The 14,969-nt window shown below is 36.2% G+C and overlaps 1 protein-coding gene across 5 annotated transcripts in view; it reads left to right on the top strand.

Moving 5' to 3' along the window:
* The window catches only part of Bruce (BIR repeat containing ubiquitin-conjugating enzyme), a 268,342-nt gene that overhangs the window by 181,987 nt on the left and 71,386 nt on the right, over positions 1 to 14,969 (top strand). For all 5 annotated transcript variants that reach the window (XM_067760344.1, XM_067760342.1, XM_067760343.1 and 2 more), the window contains 5 exons: positions 2,690 to 3,810; positions 3,872 to 4,090; positions 13,123 to 13,334; positions 13,394 to 13,674; positions 13,962 to 14,140. In XM_067760344.1, the coding sequence (XP_067616445.1) occupies positions 2,690 to 3,810; positions 3,872 to 4,090; positions 13,123 to 13,334; positions 13,394 to 13,674; positions 13,962 to 14,140 (2,012 nt within the window). The remainder of the gene's footprint in view (positions 1 to 2,689; positions 3,811 to 3,871; positions 4,091 to 13,122; positions 13,335 to 13,393; positions 13,675 to 13,961; positions 14,141 to 14,969) is intronic.

The following is a 14,969-nucleotide window of genomic DNA, read 5'->3' as shown; positions in this document are numbered from 1 at the left end:
AATTATGTTCTTTGGGATCATCACCTCGCAGCTTAACATGCATACAATACACGAATAATAGTCTGTTGAAAATTTGTTTTGAATTATGTTCGTTGGGATTATCACCTCGCAGCTTAACATGCATCCAATACTGATAGTCTGTTGAAAATTTATTTGGAATTATGTTGTATTTATTATTATTATATTTGGGACGTCCTGCTAAAGATATTTAGCAGACTGCCTTGTAAACAGCAGTTTGCCTAAGCAGGACTGCCAGGATCGCCATGTAAGATTTGGGGATAATGAGAATAACGTAATTTAGGTTTCAGCGCCCATTTAGCGGCACCAGAGAGAATTAAGTTCTTTATTCAAGAGTTGTTTTCTTTTATACAAAATTTCTATGAGCTAAAATACTTACACTAATACTTACAAACTAAGTATAACACACATATACATTCAATTCAGTTCTCTAGGGAACTGCATTCTAAGCTTAAATAAAATTGGCTGTGGAATCTGCAACGCAAGCATAAATGAATCATGTTAATAATTTGTTTACAGGTAAAGCCTTGTCGCGAGCAAGCTCCAAACAGTGGCATACCAAGGTTCAGGTTACCACGGTGCACGGTGTACAAAATATATGTTTGTACAAATGAATGAATGTGTCGATTGAATCTCAGGCCGTACCAAAGCGAGCCAAAATATATGTATGTACAAATGTATTAATATGTATGTAAAAGTCAATGTATTTTAAGACATTCCAAAACGGGTCGAAATATATGTTTGTACAAATGAATGAATAACTTAATGAGTGAATGCTACATAAGGCACGGTGAATTTCTGCAGCGCATAACTTTTCACCGAATTCATCAACTAGAGCATTTTTTAGAGAAATCCAATTTCTTACCCCTACTAATCCACGAGCAAATATTTTAGCAGCGCCTGTCAAAAGTTGTTTCGCATAAACAAACTTTTGCAACTGATTCCAGCCCACCGTATCAGCAACGTCTTCAAATTCAACAATCCAATGCTTAACGTCAGTGGAATTGTCTCCTGTAAACGCAGATACGCTCTCTTTAATATCGCGAAGTGTAAAAGCAACCATATCTGTTCTATTTATTTGCAACGCCCCTGCACCTGCATTTGCTACTGTTGTAAATGAATGTTCAACCCCCTGTTCATTTGGATCATCTGTCTCATCGATGGTAAAATACTCTAACAACCTATTCTGCAAATCTGTTTTCAACCCTGTTGAATTTAAATTAAGCTCTCTCAACTTCGGTCTCAATTCGTCAACCTTCATCTCTCTTATTTCACTTGCTTCCATTTTCGCAATATTTTTCGCAATACTTTTCTTCATCCTTTAGTTTGGATTATTTCACTTCTTGTGTTACCACTATTGTTTTTGAGTTTGCTTTATTCTCTAATTTTTATTTTTTGTGGCTGCCGCTTTGATTTTCGTTTTCACTTTGTCTTGTTTTGTTTTCTATGTTTACTTTATTCGCATTTTGTCCACGACGCTGCACAATACAATAAATGTATGCGCACGTGACCGTTCTAAACTTTTTATTTCCCCATTCACTTACGCAGATTTTCACATCGCACGCGCGACCGTTCTTAGCATTTTTTGTTCACCGCGTACCTATAAAAAATTTGGCTATTTTTTGCTCGTAGTACAATCGCGGTTGAGCCCCCAATTTTGTAGGACTTACCTTCTCAAGCCCTATTTCCTTTAATTCACACAGCACTGTTTATAAAAGTAACACATTTATTTATAATAGTAACATTTAGGTTTTAAAAGTTAAATTAGACTAAGTTTAAGTTACTAATCGATAATTTCGTATGCGAGCATAGTACAGGTTTACAAGTATGATATGTATGAGAAGGAAACAATTCCTTTCTCTTTCTAACACACTGCCGTTTGACACTTCGGTCAATGTCAATCTGGTGTGGAACTCCGCGAAAAACAGTTTGAAACCGAGGTCGACTGCAATAACCCGTCCAAAAATGTGGAAAGAGAAATAAAAAGACGCGTTTTGTCCTGTTATCTAAAGTTCAAAGGCGAAAAAGTATTCCAATTATTGGAGGCTGGGCAAAAACGCGTCTATCAGTACCCCATCGACGGTTTTGGTCGTGTCTTAGCAATCGTCCCCGGTAATAAAGTATCACACTTTTTTAATTAAAATTGTCCAAAACATATGTATTTTAAAGAGAGATGCAATTAAGGGCTCATTTGAAAGTAAATAGGGATATTTCTTTGTAATTTTGCAATAAACATTTTACACAGTTTTCGTTAGCAGCTACTACACTTTTCTTGGAACTAAGAAGTACAACAGTGCCAAATAGCATCCACACAAAAAACGAACAAGAACAAGCATTTTATCAGGTGAGTGTGGCTGTGTATGTGCGCGCTGCTACATATCCTACTTGTAGACCTGTACTATGAACGCGAGTTTAACGGCCGACGAGAGATTAACGACTAACTCTTCTTCTATGTTCTTTGTTCATTGTGCGCAAGCCGTTCTCTTCGCCGTGGTGCTGCCAGCCTGTCGGGAATAATTCCCACATATAAAAGATTTGAGAAATGTCCATACTTTTGAAAACTGAATACTTGTACTTTTGGCACAGATACTGCTCAAAACCTATTTGTATTATCATGCGTCGGAGCGATAAATAGCAAAAAATTATAATTTTTCTTATGTCCTTTTTTTAGCTTTTGATCCAACTAACGTTACAATGTTAAATGACAAAATCAAGTTTAAATGTATGCCGTTTTTGCCAAAGTTCAAAGCAATTTGCCAATATATAGAGTATTGTGATGAGAGCTTGCAAACATCCTCAGCTAATAACGATGCCAATAATTCAACTAACAGCACAGTACTAACAAGCTCAAGTCTCTTGTCGAATTCGGATCCAAAAATTAATGAAGAAAGCACTAAGGCCATCAATATAGCAAAACAAATTATTTTTGAAGCTGCACAGCAAGAGGAACAATTACAACAGCAACAACAACATCTTAGCTCACAATCATCCCAAACCCAAGATCAATCGCCTTGTATACAACACCAACAACAACAGCGATTGCCAAAACAACAGCTAAATGAACAACAAAATAACAAAATTGAAGTAGTAATGACGGACGGTACTCCTAACACTCCAATAGTTAATGATAACACCAATGCTGCTAATGCTGCTACAAATGTATTTGCTTGGCATAAATTGTTGGCACCTCCGCCTAAGCAAATGGTAGTTATAGACCGTATGCATTCTGGTGCTCGTCGTTTTGTTGTTCTAGATTTTGGTTCTCCCATATTGTTAACGGATTTGGTTATACCCGCATGCGATGAGCTAGCTTCACTCCATATAGATATTTGGTGTTTCGATGAGGAAGCTGATAGTGTACGCTTAGTTGTCGCATCTGATATAAGCACAAAAACTTTAGTATTGAGCGATCTCCAACCACCACCATTATGCCGTTATATGAAAATTACTATAATTGGGCGCATCGGTATGTCAGCAACTAAATGCAAAATTCCAATTGGTTCATTTTATGGACATGCAGTTGTATTAGAGCATGATGGATATGGCGATACCTTAGTTCTTTTTATGAAACAACCATCGCAAAATATTCAAGCTCAAATTAAAGCGCTCACCTCATTGTATGAAGATGTACATTGTCGTTATAGTTTAGCAAGTTGCAAATTAATTGAATTATTAACACCAATTTTAAATTGTGAAATGTCAAATGTGGCGCATATGCAAGCATTTATACACAAACAGAGGGAAGAAGATGCTAATGTAATGGATAATAGCAAAGTTGTTACTATTTACGAGGTGAGTTATGCAAAATAAGAATGAAAATTGGCTTTAAATAATATGAGAAATATGTGTTTAGGAATGCGTTTTATTGCAACATCAAATAAATATAATACGGAATGTAATTGGGCGTTTGGAGAATTCTCTTCCCACAGTACACAACAGTTTGGTCGCTGCTTCATTGACGAATATGAATTTGAAAAATATATTACAGTTGGCATCTCGTGACAAATTACGTGTTCTAGGTCAAAGTTTAGTGGAGATTTTGTTACATTTCTCCATAGAATACGGAATAAAGGTACTCTTATAATATAAAATCAAAACTACATAATATTTTTTTTAGTAATCAGTATTGTTTAGTGTAGTCACTTGCCAGTCGTTAATGACGCTTTTCAGACTTTGGATACGTACTTAAGTAGCAGACTATATATAAGTTGTTTTATCCAGGCATCATAACGATTTCGTTTTGAGTTTTATTTTTCGCTCGAAAAGTTACAATTATTTTTTTAAATCGTTTAAAAAATAACAGCTCGGAAAGTAACAGTGGTTTTTCGCGTTTTACCTTTCGCTCTGCAGGTCTATTTCATAAATAGGCAAGTTTTTTCGCGCCGCTTTTACCGCCAAACTATAATTCTAAGGAAAACAATTACTTTTACAATTGTTGTTGTGTTGAGAAAACCAAACTTAGATTTGATCTCGAGAGCAAATAACCGAAGAGTGTAAACCAGTGGACGTCAGCTAGTGAAATAATTATTCGCGCTCACTTCACACATATTATTCTCATTCTATTATCGTCGCTGATCAAGCACAATAGCAACATCGAAGGAGGATACTGTTTGTTTGCGATTTCCGAAAAGCATATATGTAATACTCCTATATTGCTACAAAAACTAAGGTACATTCCCAAACATCAGACTGCGGATATATTGCTGTTTAAACGTTTTTGTTTTTGTATTCAATAATCGAATGTACCTAAATTTCAAATTTTTCTTGTCACACTTATGCTGCTACAATCACAAAAATTTTATAGGCTGTCCTGTTTTGATTTCGAATTCACAACACATTGCGAGCATTTTCTATTAACAATATAGGCATATATGTAATACTCCTATATTGCTAAAAAAAGCTAGGTACATTGCCAAACATCAGAGTGCCGATATATTGCTGTTTAAACGTTTTTGTTTTTGTATTCAATAATCGAATGTACATATGTAAATTTAAATTTTTTCTTGTCACATTTATGCTGCTACAATCACAAAAATTTTATAGGCTGTCTTGTTTTGATTTCGAATTCAAAACACATTGCGAGCATTCTCTATTAGCAATATAGGAGTATTACATATATGCCGAAAAGGTATTTTTCAAACAAACGCTAATGCTCAGAACGTTTTTATGGTTTAATGTTAACAATTTACTTTGTTTAATTTATTTAATAATTTGGGCAAAATTTAAACAACGTAACATCAGAACGGACAAGGCGACAGCTGTTTCAATTATACCTTGTAAATCTCTTCAAAGCCTTTTCTCCCGGGAGTGGGATTTGAACCCGCACTCCTACGATGGTTGAAGTGTTACAAACGCATTCAGCCACGTTATGCCATAGTTGTTGTAAACCTTATTCCAACTGCCTTCTTTGCATATTTTCTTTATTCACAGTCCATACTTCGTATGGCATCATGTGGTAAAGTTATGCGTTGGTAAGGCGGTTTCAAAGAAACTTGGTCTTACAATGTTGTCTGTTGTAGATTTTTCGTTAGACTCAAGCAATGAAGTGGTATTTGTATGGCATATTTACGAATTATTTTTTGTGTATCAACAGACATACTTGCATGCGTCCTATCTCATTGTTTTTTGTATCAACAACTAAGCCACTACCACTACGATGACTTTAGTCCAGTGGTCACGCAACGGACTAGAAGCCCCGACACATAAGTACTTTTTCATATAGATGAATTTAACACAAGCTTATGCATTATGAGTTAATTGCACGCATTTTTATGGAGAACGGTAGAATGGGCGACACTGGCGCCATCTGATAATGAAAAGTAGCCATCTCCCAAATTTTGTTACAAACAAAGCATAAGAAGAAGAATGTGACATTTGTTTTGGTTAAGGGTGTTGACACACTTTGCAAGTGAAATTATTTTTCCCACTGGTTGGTAAATTTTCTAGCATTTTTCGCAAGTAAAAACTGCAATATAACAATCGAATACAACGCAAACTATGTTAGCATGTATTTTTCTTGTACAGTGAGAATGTTTATAAGAGTGCTTCGCGAAGTTTTGTATGTGAATGGGCAAGACGAAATAAACTTTAATTGCCAAGTCTGAAGTTCTTTCATATTTACAAACGCAACATCTTGGTTGATTGTGACGATGTTATTGGAATGCATAATCTTGTGTTAAGCGCATCTTTATGAAAAATGCCTTAAAACTGTGGCTGTGTTAGTAAGAGTAAAATCATTATGCTGGCAGTGGTTTAGTAGGTGATAAAAAAGCAATGAGGTAGGACGTATGCACGCATGTTTACTAACACTCAACAAATAATAAGAAAATATTCCATTATTGCTTGGGTTTAACCAAAAATTTGAACAAAATATATTGCTCATATTTAACCATTGAAACAACATGCGCTTGAGCGTTTGTTCGCAAAATATCTGTTTGGAAACACGCAAATAAACAATAGCCTCTGATGTTGATACTCTACTTGTTCAGCATATACTAAACGAAATAGAATAATAATTTGTGTGAAGTGAGCGCGAATAATTATTTCACTAGCTGACGACCACCGATTTTGGCTCACTAACACAGCTACAGTTTCAATTTTGATGACCACTGGTGTAAACATAGTTGTTTTGTTGGAATAAATATGAAAACAAATAAAACAAACGAGACTACTCAAGGTAGGGTATTTACTTTTTTCCGGTTGCAACAGTTTTATGTACATACTTTTTGTTAGTTAGTAAAATAAAATATAATAAAGTGAATTGAAATTAAAATAGAAAAAAAAATTAAACAAAAATATTAAATTAAAAAAGATAAAATAAAATTAAAAGAATTAAAATAAAATAAAACAAAATAAAATATAATAAAACTGAATATAATGAAATAGAATAAGGTACAATAAAACAAACTAAAATATAATTAAATAAGAAAAAGGAATGGAAAGAAAAGGAAAGCAAAAGAAAGGAAAGGAAAAGTAGGGAAAGGGAAAGGAGGGAAAGAAAAAGAAAGTAAAGGAAAAGAAAGGGAAGAAAAGAAAATAAGGAAAGGAAAGAAAAGGAAAGGAATGGAAGAGATAGACAAGGAAGGGAATGGAAAGGATAGACAAGGAAGCGAATGGAAAGGGAAAGGTAAGGGGGGAGGAGAGGCGAAAAGGAAAATAAAGGAAATAAAAAAAGGAAAGAAAAAGAAGGAAAAAAGAAAGAGAAGAAAAAGAAGAAAAAGGAAAGTAAAGGAGAGGAAAGGATAGTAAAGGAAAGTAAAGCAGATGAAAGAAAAGGAAAGGAAGGGAAAGAAAGTGAAGGAATGCAAAGGTATAGTGACATTTGAGTTAGTTATTTTTCGATACATTTTTTAAGCTAAACAACTTTTACTCTCATTCGTAAATATCTTTGTTTTAGAGACAGGTGTATTTTTGGCAACCCTAACACACATTGGAAATAATTATAAGTATTATATAAATTACTGCTCTCTATGTATCATAATGTAACGAAATTATGGAAATTCCGCTTATTTGCAACATTCTGCTTACGTTCGTATCGCTAAACTGTTGAATAAAGCACTCCAATATTCTGTATTACAAAATGGTCTTTATTAGAATACTTTGAAAGTACTTCGAAATTAAACTTCGCTTCGCAACTGATAGCGTGCTTAAATCAAACTGCTTAGTCATGCCTCAGCTTGTGCTGCTTTTATACTCTTCGGTTTCCTTGTTCACCCATTTCTCATAAGGTCTAGTAATTTCGTGAACTTGATGCTTTTTTACCAGCTATACACATGTATATTTGTAATTTTTATCCATATGCGTGTGTATATGTGAAGTGACATGCGTTTGTGAGTATCTCTCTGTTGCCTTGTATGTATGTGTACATGATGATTGATTTGTTTATGTACATACTGCTTAGTATCGGCTTAGTGATGGTACTATCGCTTAGTGATACTAATATTCGTCACAATAATATAAACGTGTTATATATATCTAAGCAATGATAGTAATCATATGACTATATTTACCGCTAGGTCGCTAAGTGATAGTTTTAGCATTTTACCTATATGTATGGAAATGCTTAATGGGCTTTGGGTCTTGATCATTTGCTACACATATGATCATGATTTTTTGCTAAGTTGACTCGTTAAGATTTTTATTCCATAAAGTTTAACCTCAAACTGTTTGCGACGACTACTAACAGTTTTTTTTTCATATTTATCAGGAATAGGCCAGCCGAAAAGTAGTTTTTAACTCTATTCGTAATAAAATTGTTTAAGTTTTCACCTTGGTTTTTTATGCAGTAAACAAACAAAAAAATAATACTGTGCAAAAATGCAAATTTTCGTTGTCGGTTTTACTTTTTTAATTTTGTGTATCCGAATTTTTTTTAATGAAACTTGGTAATTTTTGTTAATATGTAAATAATAATAAATTATGTTTAATTTCATGTAATTCACTTAGTAGCACATCTTACTTTGTTGGTGCAACTATTTTGCTCACCCAAATTTATTCATACATGCAAACATATGGGCCAATGGATTAATGCGTATGAAGATAAATATTTCTAGTAGAATGCAAAGAAATTAAAAAAATAACGGGTATTTTCCGAACAAAGCAAAAAGTTCGAAAAATAACAGTTATTTTCAGAGAGAAATAAAGTACTGAGGATATATTAAATATTCCTGTTTTTGTTTGGTAGAAATCAAGAATAATAAAAGTACAAACAAGGGAGGTGTCATTGTTTCTACAGCTGGCAAATTTCGTTTCGTACAGAAAAAAAGATAGAAATATGTTTAGAAAAGAAAGTAGGCGTGAATGATAGTATTTCAAGCCATGCTTCTTTCTAGATAGACTGCTCCATAAATTCACGAATTATTTTTATTATAAGGTTAACATTTTAAAGAGGGCCACCTAAAACCACTTTTCCTTGGAAAACTAAAATAAGTACCATCTTTGGTAGAGAATCAAAAATTGTGTCTTAAAAATTTCATACGTTGCAAAAGATTTCGAATTTAAAATGGAATTATCATTTCTTCTATTGGTCATAACTTCTGATCGGGTAAAGATATTGTGGTGAATATTAGCAGTTTTGGTTACGTCACTATGCCGCTTGTAATAAATGCTGGACAACAACTACGACAAAGCAAGCAGATGAAATAGAAAATAGTCACAAATACATGAACACAACAATAAAGAGCGCATATTACTCAGGCATGTTCACATTGAGGTAACCATGAGGTAACAGCGAATATGAGGGACAGCAGATGAGAGAACGAAATAATGAAATAATTAAGAAGGTTGTTCGCGAAAAGTCTGGACCCTGCGAGAAATAGGCGAACGAGTCAACTGAGAGTAAAAAAGCAACGCAGTTCAAGTGATGGAGATTCAGTTTGATTTTAATACGCTATAAGTGTATATACGCGAATACGTTCAATTGTGGAGATCTACTACCAAAGTAGTGCTGTTGATACGGAGCATTTTATGTACAGAAAATTTGCGTTTATTTATTCTACAGTCCAGTGATTCGAACGATAACAGAAGACGCAGTTCAATCGCGAATTTCCTAAAATTCACTACAATATTTTAACCATTTTTTTTTTATGCGCAGCTTTTATTAGTTATTACTGCGAATTTCCTAAAAATATTCATATCCTCACAACATATAAATTAAAAAACAATACGTTTACCGCTGAAAGCTACAACTGACGATGATATAACGCGCGTATCGAAACGTATGTATGTATTAAAATAAAAAAGAATTTGAACGACTGAAAGGTGTTGTTTTTTAATTTAGATGTTGTGATATAAAAGTCGTTGATCATGATGTAATAAATAATAATTTAATTGATTATTCAAAATAAATACTTAAACATTCTAGTCCCTTCCCATTGCTCATTTTATGCAAGTCTTTTTTATATGGTTTTCATAAGTTAAAAATATGCAACTTTTTGTGTTATACAAAGGGATTTTCCAATGCCACTTAAACTAATTTCATAATATATTTCCGTGCTTCGAAGAATTTAAACAGCGGCCTGTGTGAGCTTTACGCAGATTTGAAAACAGTACGACAAACAAAAGCCCAAGGGTTGCCACTTTTCTGGGTCCCTTAAGTACTACTGATTTTATGGGCACATCCAAAGCAGTAGGCCCAGAAGGTATAGCCATGCCTATGCTTAAAAAACTTGGCGAAGAGGGATTTAAATAGGTAGCACATGCCTTCAACGTGTCTTTGTCCCCCTTCGTCATCCCCGAAAAATGGAAAATGGTGAGGGTGGTACCGCCACTAAAGCCTGGGAAACCAGCGTACGTAGGAGGATCTTACCTTCATATCTCTCTTCAAGAGACTTGAAGCCATTCTGCTCCCCTATATCACCGCAAACTTGCGTCTTGCCAATCATCAGCATGGCTTCGAAAACTACATAGCACTACCACCGCGCTAAACTCTATCAATTAACAGATAAATTGCGGATTGAATCGAAGACCCCACCACAGAACTGTACTCGTAGCGCTCGACTTATGAGTAGCTCTTGATAGGGTCAACCACGTGTGGTCTGTTTGGTCTGCAGGTATCAGTGCAACTCAGGAACGTAACCTCCCAACCCAGAAAAATTTGACACGGGGTTGTTGTTGTAGCGATAAGGACTAGGCCGACCATCTCGGGAACGATTTGGTATGAACACATGAAATCTTCTAGGCTCCACCCCCTAGATCCATCAGGAATTCAGGGTCGCCAGAGCCTCGGCTGTTAATGAACCAGGATTCACAACGGGTAGGTAAAGTTGACAATTGGGTTTGAGAAGCTATATTGCGCTGGCAACCCCTTGAGAGGGTTGAGCTACACAACTACTTGAATCAATTTGGTATTTTAGTCGCCTCTTACGACAGGCATACCTACCGCGGGTATATTCTAAGCCCCCTAACCCGCTGTACACGGGGTGCTACAGGGTAGTGTACTATACCCGCTTTTGTTTAACTTCTACATATCGAAGCTCCCTTCGCCACCAGAAGGAGTTACTATTATATCCTACGCCGATGACTGCACGATAATGGCTACAGGTCCTGGTCCACCCATCGGTGAGCTTTGTAATAAAATAAAAAACCATATCCCTGACCGTTCCAGTTCCTTCGCCGAAACCTTACATTGTCACCAACCAAATCATCGGCAATCTTATTTACAACATACACAAAATAAATGTCGACCATATTTGACATCCACGTCGATGGCATTACGCTACCGCCTGTCTTATACACAAAAATATTGGGTTTGACGCGATAAGTATCTACATTTTAGCGAGCATGCATCCGCAATTGTACCTTAAATCCAGAGCGACGCTCATTGTTACTACCAAAGCGATTGGCCGGCCGCTTGCATGTTATGCCGAGTCTAAGGGTTACTCACTGGAAGAAAATACAGGCCTGTCATAACACCGCTTTCAGAACCGCTACGCGCTGTCTTCTTATTTCCCTAGAACACTACCTACACAGTGAGGCGAGAGTACTTCCCATTACGGAGAGAAATGAAATAGTGAACAAACAGTTTCTGTTGAATACCCAGAAATCTGGCCGTCCCAACAGACATCTGATTGAAGATTTCCCGCCTCCCAGGGACTCCGTCATCTCCGCAAATATTATGAGGAAATACGGCACCTGAGATCTCAGCAGTATGTAGAAGAACACGAAAAGGTCCTCAGGGTATCCACAAAAAGGCGTCGGTCTCTATGCCAGGAATTAGCCTGCGAACCACTATCTTTAAGTTGAGTACCCTGATCTCGCAGAAAAAGAAAGCAATCCTCCTAGGGAGACACGCGTCACTCTAGCTCAACTTCGATCTGGATACTGTAACAGGTTAAACTCTTACCTATCCAGAATCAACCCCGACTTACATAATGTATGCCCTGCTTGCAACGTGTCTCCACATGACACCAACTATCTTTTCAATGGCAATGTGGAACCAACGCCTCTACCAGCCCTTTCTCTCTGGCCCCCCTGCAGAAACTGCATGTTTCCATAGACCTCCGTTAGAGGATATTGACGACACTTTGTTAGTGGTCACACCTATTGTATGGGGCGAAGCACTGCAGCAACAAGAATATCATCAAGTCAGTTCGCAGTAACATTAATCAGATTCCACATCTGACTGCATTTGGATGTGGAATGTGATTAATGTTTAAATATGAGCTGTGTTTTTTTAAACTTTATATGGAATGCTAAGCGTTAAACTTTACTTACTCTTCTGAAATTACCGCGCATTAAATTAGTACTACTAAATTTCAATACGCATTATACTCAGATGCATCTGAAATATGTGTCTATGTTTCACCTCTACACTAATTCTATGTTTCACCTATAAAAATGGTTGTTGTTGTTGTTGTAGCGATAAGGTTGCTCCCCGAAGGCTTTGGGGAGTGTTATCAATGTGATGGTCCTTTGCAGGATACAGATCCGGTTCGCTCCGGTAACACAGCAGCCTGACAAATCGGGAACGATTTATGTGGCCACATTAAACCATCAGGCCATCCCTCCCTCCCCACCCCCAAGTTCCATGAGGAGCTTGGGGTCGCCAGAGCCTCGTCTGTTAGTGAAACAGGATTCGCCGCGGATAGGTGAAGTTGACAGTTGGGTTTGGAGAAGCTATATATTGCGCTGGCAACCTGAAGGGTTGCGCTAAACAGCCCCTTGAATCTGGTATTTTAGTCGCCTCTTACGACAGGCATACCTACCGCGGGTATATTCTGACCCTTTAACCCGCTGCGGGTCTCTAAATTGTTCTGTCCAAAAATGGTGTGTGTCCACTATTCATCGCAACCGATTCAGCCATATATTATACACTATGGCCACCAGAGGTTTGTGTCTGCGCTTTACGGTGCAACATGTTTTGTAGCTAGTTGCCGCTAGATGGGTCTCCTAAGCATTATCTAAGTGAGGATAATGGTTTTTTTTAACGCGGAAACGTAAACGTATATACGTGTAAAAAAAAAGCACTGCTATTATAAAGATATATAGCTTGTAAAACTAAAAACAAAATTTCAAGGATCATTATAGAAAATTTCATTCAGATTGTTGCTTTTGATTAGTAGAGTTATAATTCTTTTTCTATATATATTCTTTTTCAATTTAAAGAACATATTACCAGTTCATCAGCTTTTCACAATGGATGTAGCAAATACGCTCTTCAACTCATTCGTGGTATATGGTGATGCGCATATTCAGCTAGCAACTTGTTCCCTATTGGTGCGGATGTGCTGCTTTCAAAGTTGGTGGGGTGATTTCTTAGCGGATATATTCTGTAACTTGTTCTCTTCTCAGAACAGTAAAATATTTCCACAAGATCGGTAAGCATTTAAATAAATCGCATATTGCCATAAGGATTTGTTATTTCTTTTCTTTGCAGTATTTTCTTTTTGCTAACGTATTTGGGTAGACGTAGCATTGCAATGGGTACATGTCGATCAATTGTTATCGATGCAGTGCTTAAAACATTGGCGAAATTGCTGACACCCATTTCGCCAAGATATCAAGAGAGTCAAGCGGCAGCAACACGAATTGATGATTCAGATGGTGGTGATGGGAGCGGTTCTGGTTTATGGTCAAAGTCAGATTTACAACTGATCACTTGGTTGCTGCTATTTTTGTCAGTATGCTTGGATGATAGTAATGAACGCAAAGATAAATGTGAGTATTACGTACATCTCGTCGCTTCCAACGAAGGCTAGCACAATTCAAATATTCATGAAAGACTAACATAGTTCATTATTTGCGTTGAAAACTAGCAGTTTTCTAAATGCTTTAAAATACTAACACCTTCCATTTTTTTTGAATGGAAGACTCACATATTTCAGCTATGTTAGACTTCGATGCCTAATAAACTGCGCTAGTCTCCCACAAAAATGACCCACTGTTCTAGTTTCCATGGGAACGAAGATCCAATAACTTTCGTTTTTATTTGATTATGACATTAGCTTCAAGCCGTTGGGATTTCATGAGTTGTGAAACCGATTTCACAAAGACGCGCACGCAAACAACAAATACATCTGGAAAACAATTACGTTGCTTTAAGAGGCGTATCGTTCAACAAAATAAATACAGTGTACAGCCTTATACGGATTGGGGCAAAAAGATTTTCATGATTCAGAACGAGGTATATATCGAATAATTTCTAAACTTTTCTATGTATTTGTGAAGGGATATAAACGAGTGAAACTGAAACGAAATAGTAAAACTGATTATGAAAATGGTTTACCACTCAAGGCAAACATTTATGCTAATAACGGTTGTGTGTTATCTAGGCCGTTCATTTTGCCATCTGTTGACTAAAACACTTTGAATACTCTCTTAACTTTCTTGTTGTTTTACATGAGCTGTTAAGTTAGCAACTCGCCTCAGCTGATTTTTTTTTTGTGTAATAAAGTGAACAAAGAAGAAACTTTAAAAGAAAAGAAAAAGAAAACTTGTATTTATAATATTGTAACGAATTTAGGGAAACTGCACTTATTTTACACCTTCTACTAACGTTGGTATCGCTAAATTGTTGAATAAATAACTCCAATATTCAATAATGCAAAATGGTCTTTATTAGACTCTTTTAAAGTACTTCACAATAACACTTATACTTCGCATCCAATAGCTTGCTTAAATCAAACTGATTACTGACTACTCAACTTGTGTTGCTTTTATACTCTCCGCTGCTTCATTCGCATACCCCTACTAAGCTCTAGTAATTTCTCGAATTTCATGCTTGGTTACCAGCCATAGTCATGTATATTTGTAGTGTGTAACCATATGCGTGTGTATATGTGAGTATACTTCGGCTGATGATTACATGTGTTTGTGCGTATCTCTCCGTTGCCTTATATGAACGTGTGTAGATGATTGATTTGTTTACGTACATACTGTTTAGTATCGGCTTAGAGATGATAGTATCCCTTAGGGATACTAATATTCGTCACAATATATTGCAAGATAGGATA

This window comes from Eurosta solidaginis, chromosome 1 (assembly GCF_040869045.1).
Source record: "Eurosta solidaginis isolate ZX-2024a chromosome 1, ASM4086904v1, whole genome shotgun sequence".
In the NCBI taxonomy this organism is placed as follows: Eukaryota; Metazoa; Arthropoda; class Insecta; order Diptera; family Tephritidae; genus Eurosta; species Eurosta solidaginis.
The sequence above is the reverse complement of the archived record's forward strand: the minus strand, read 5'-3'. Positions and strand labels throughout refer to the sequence as shown.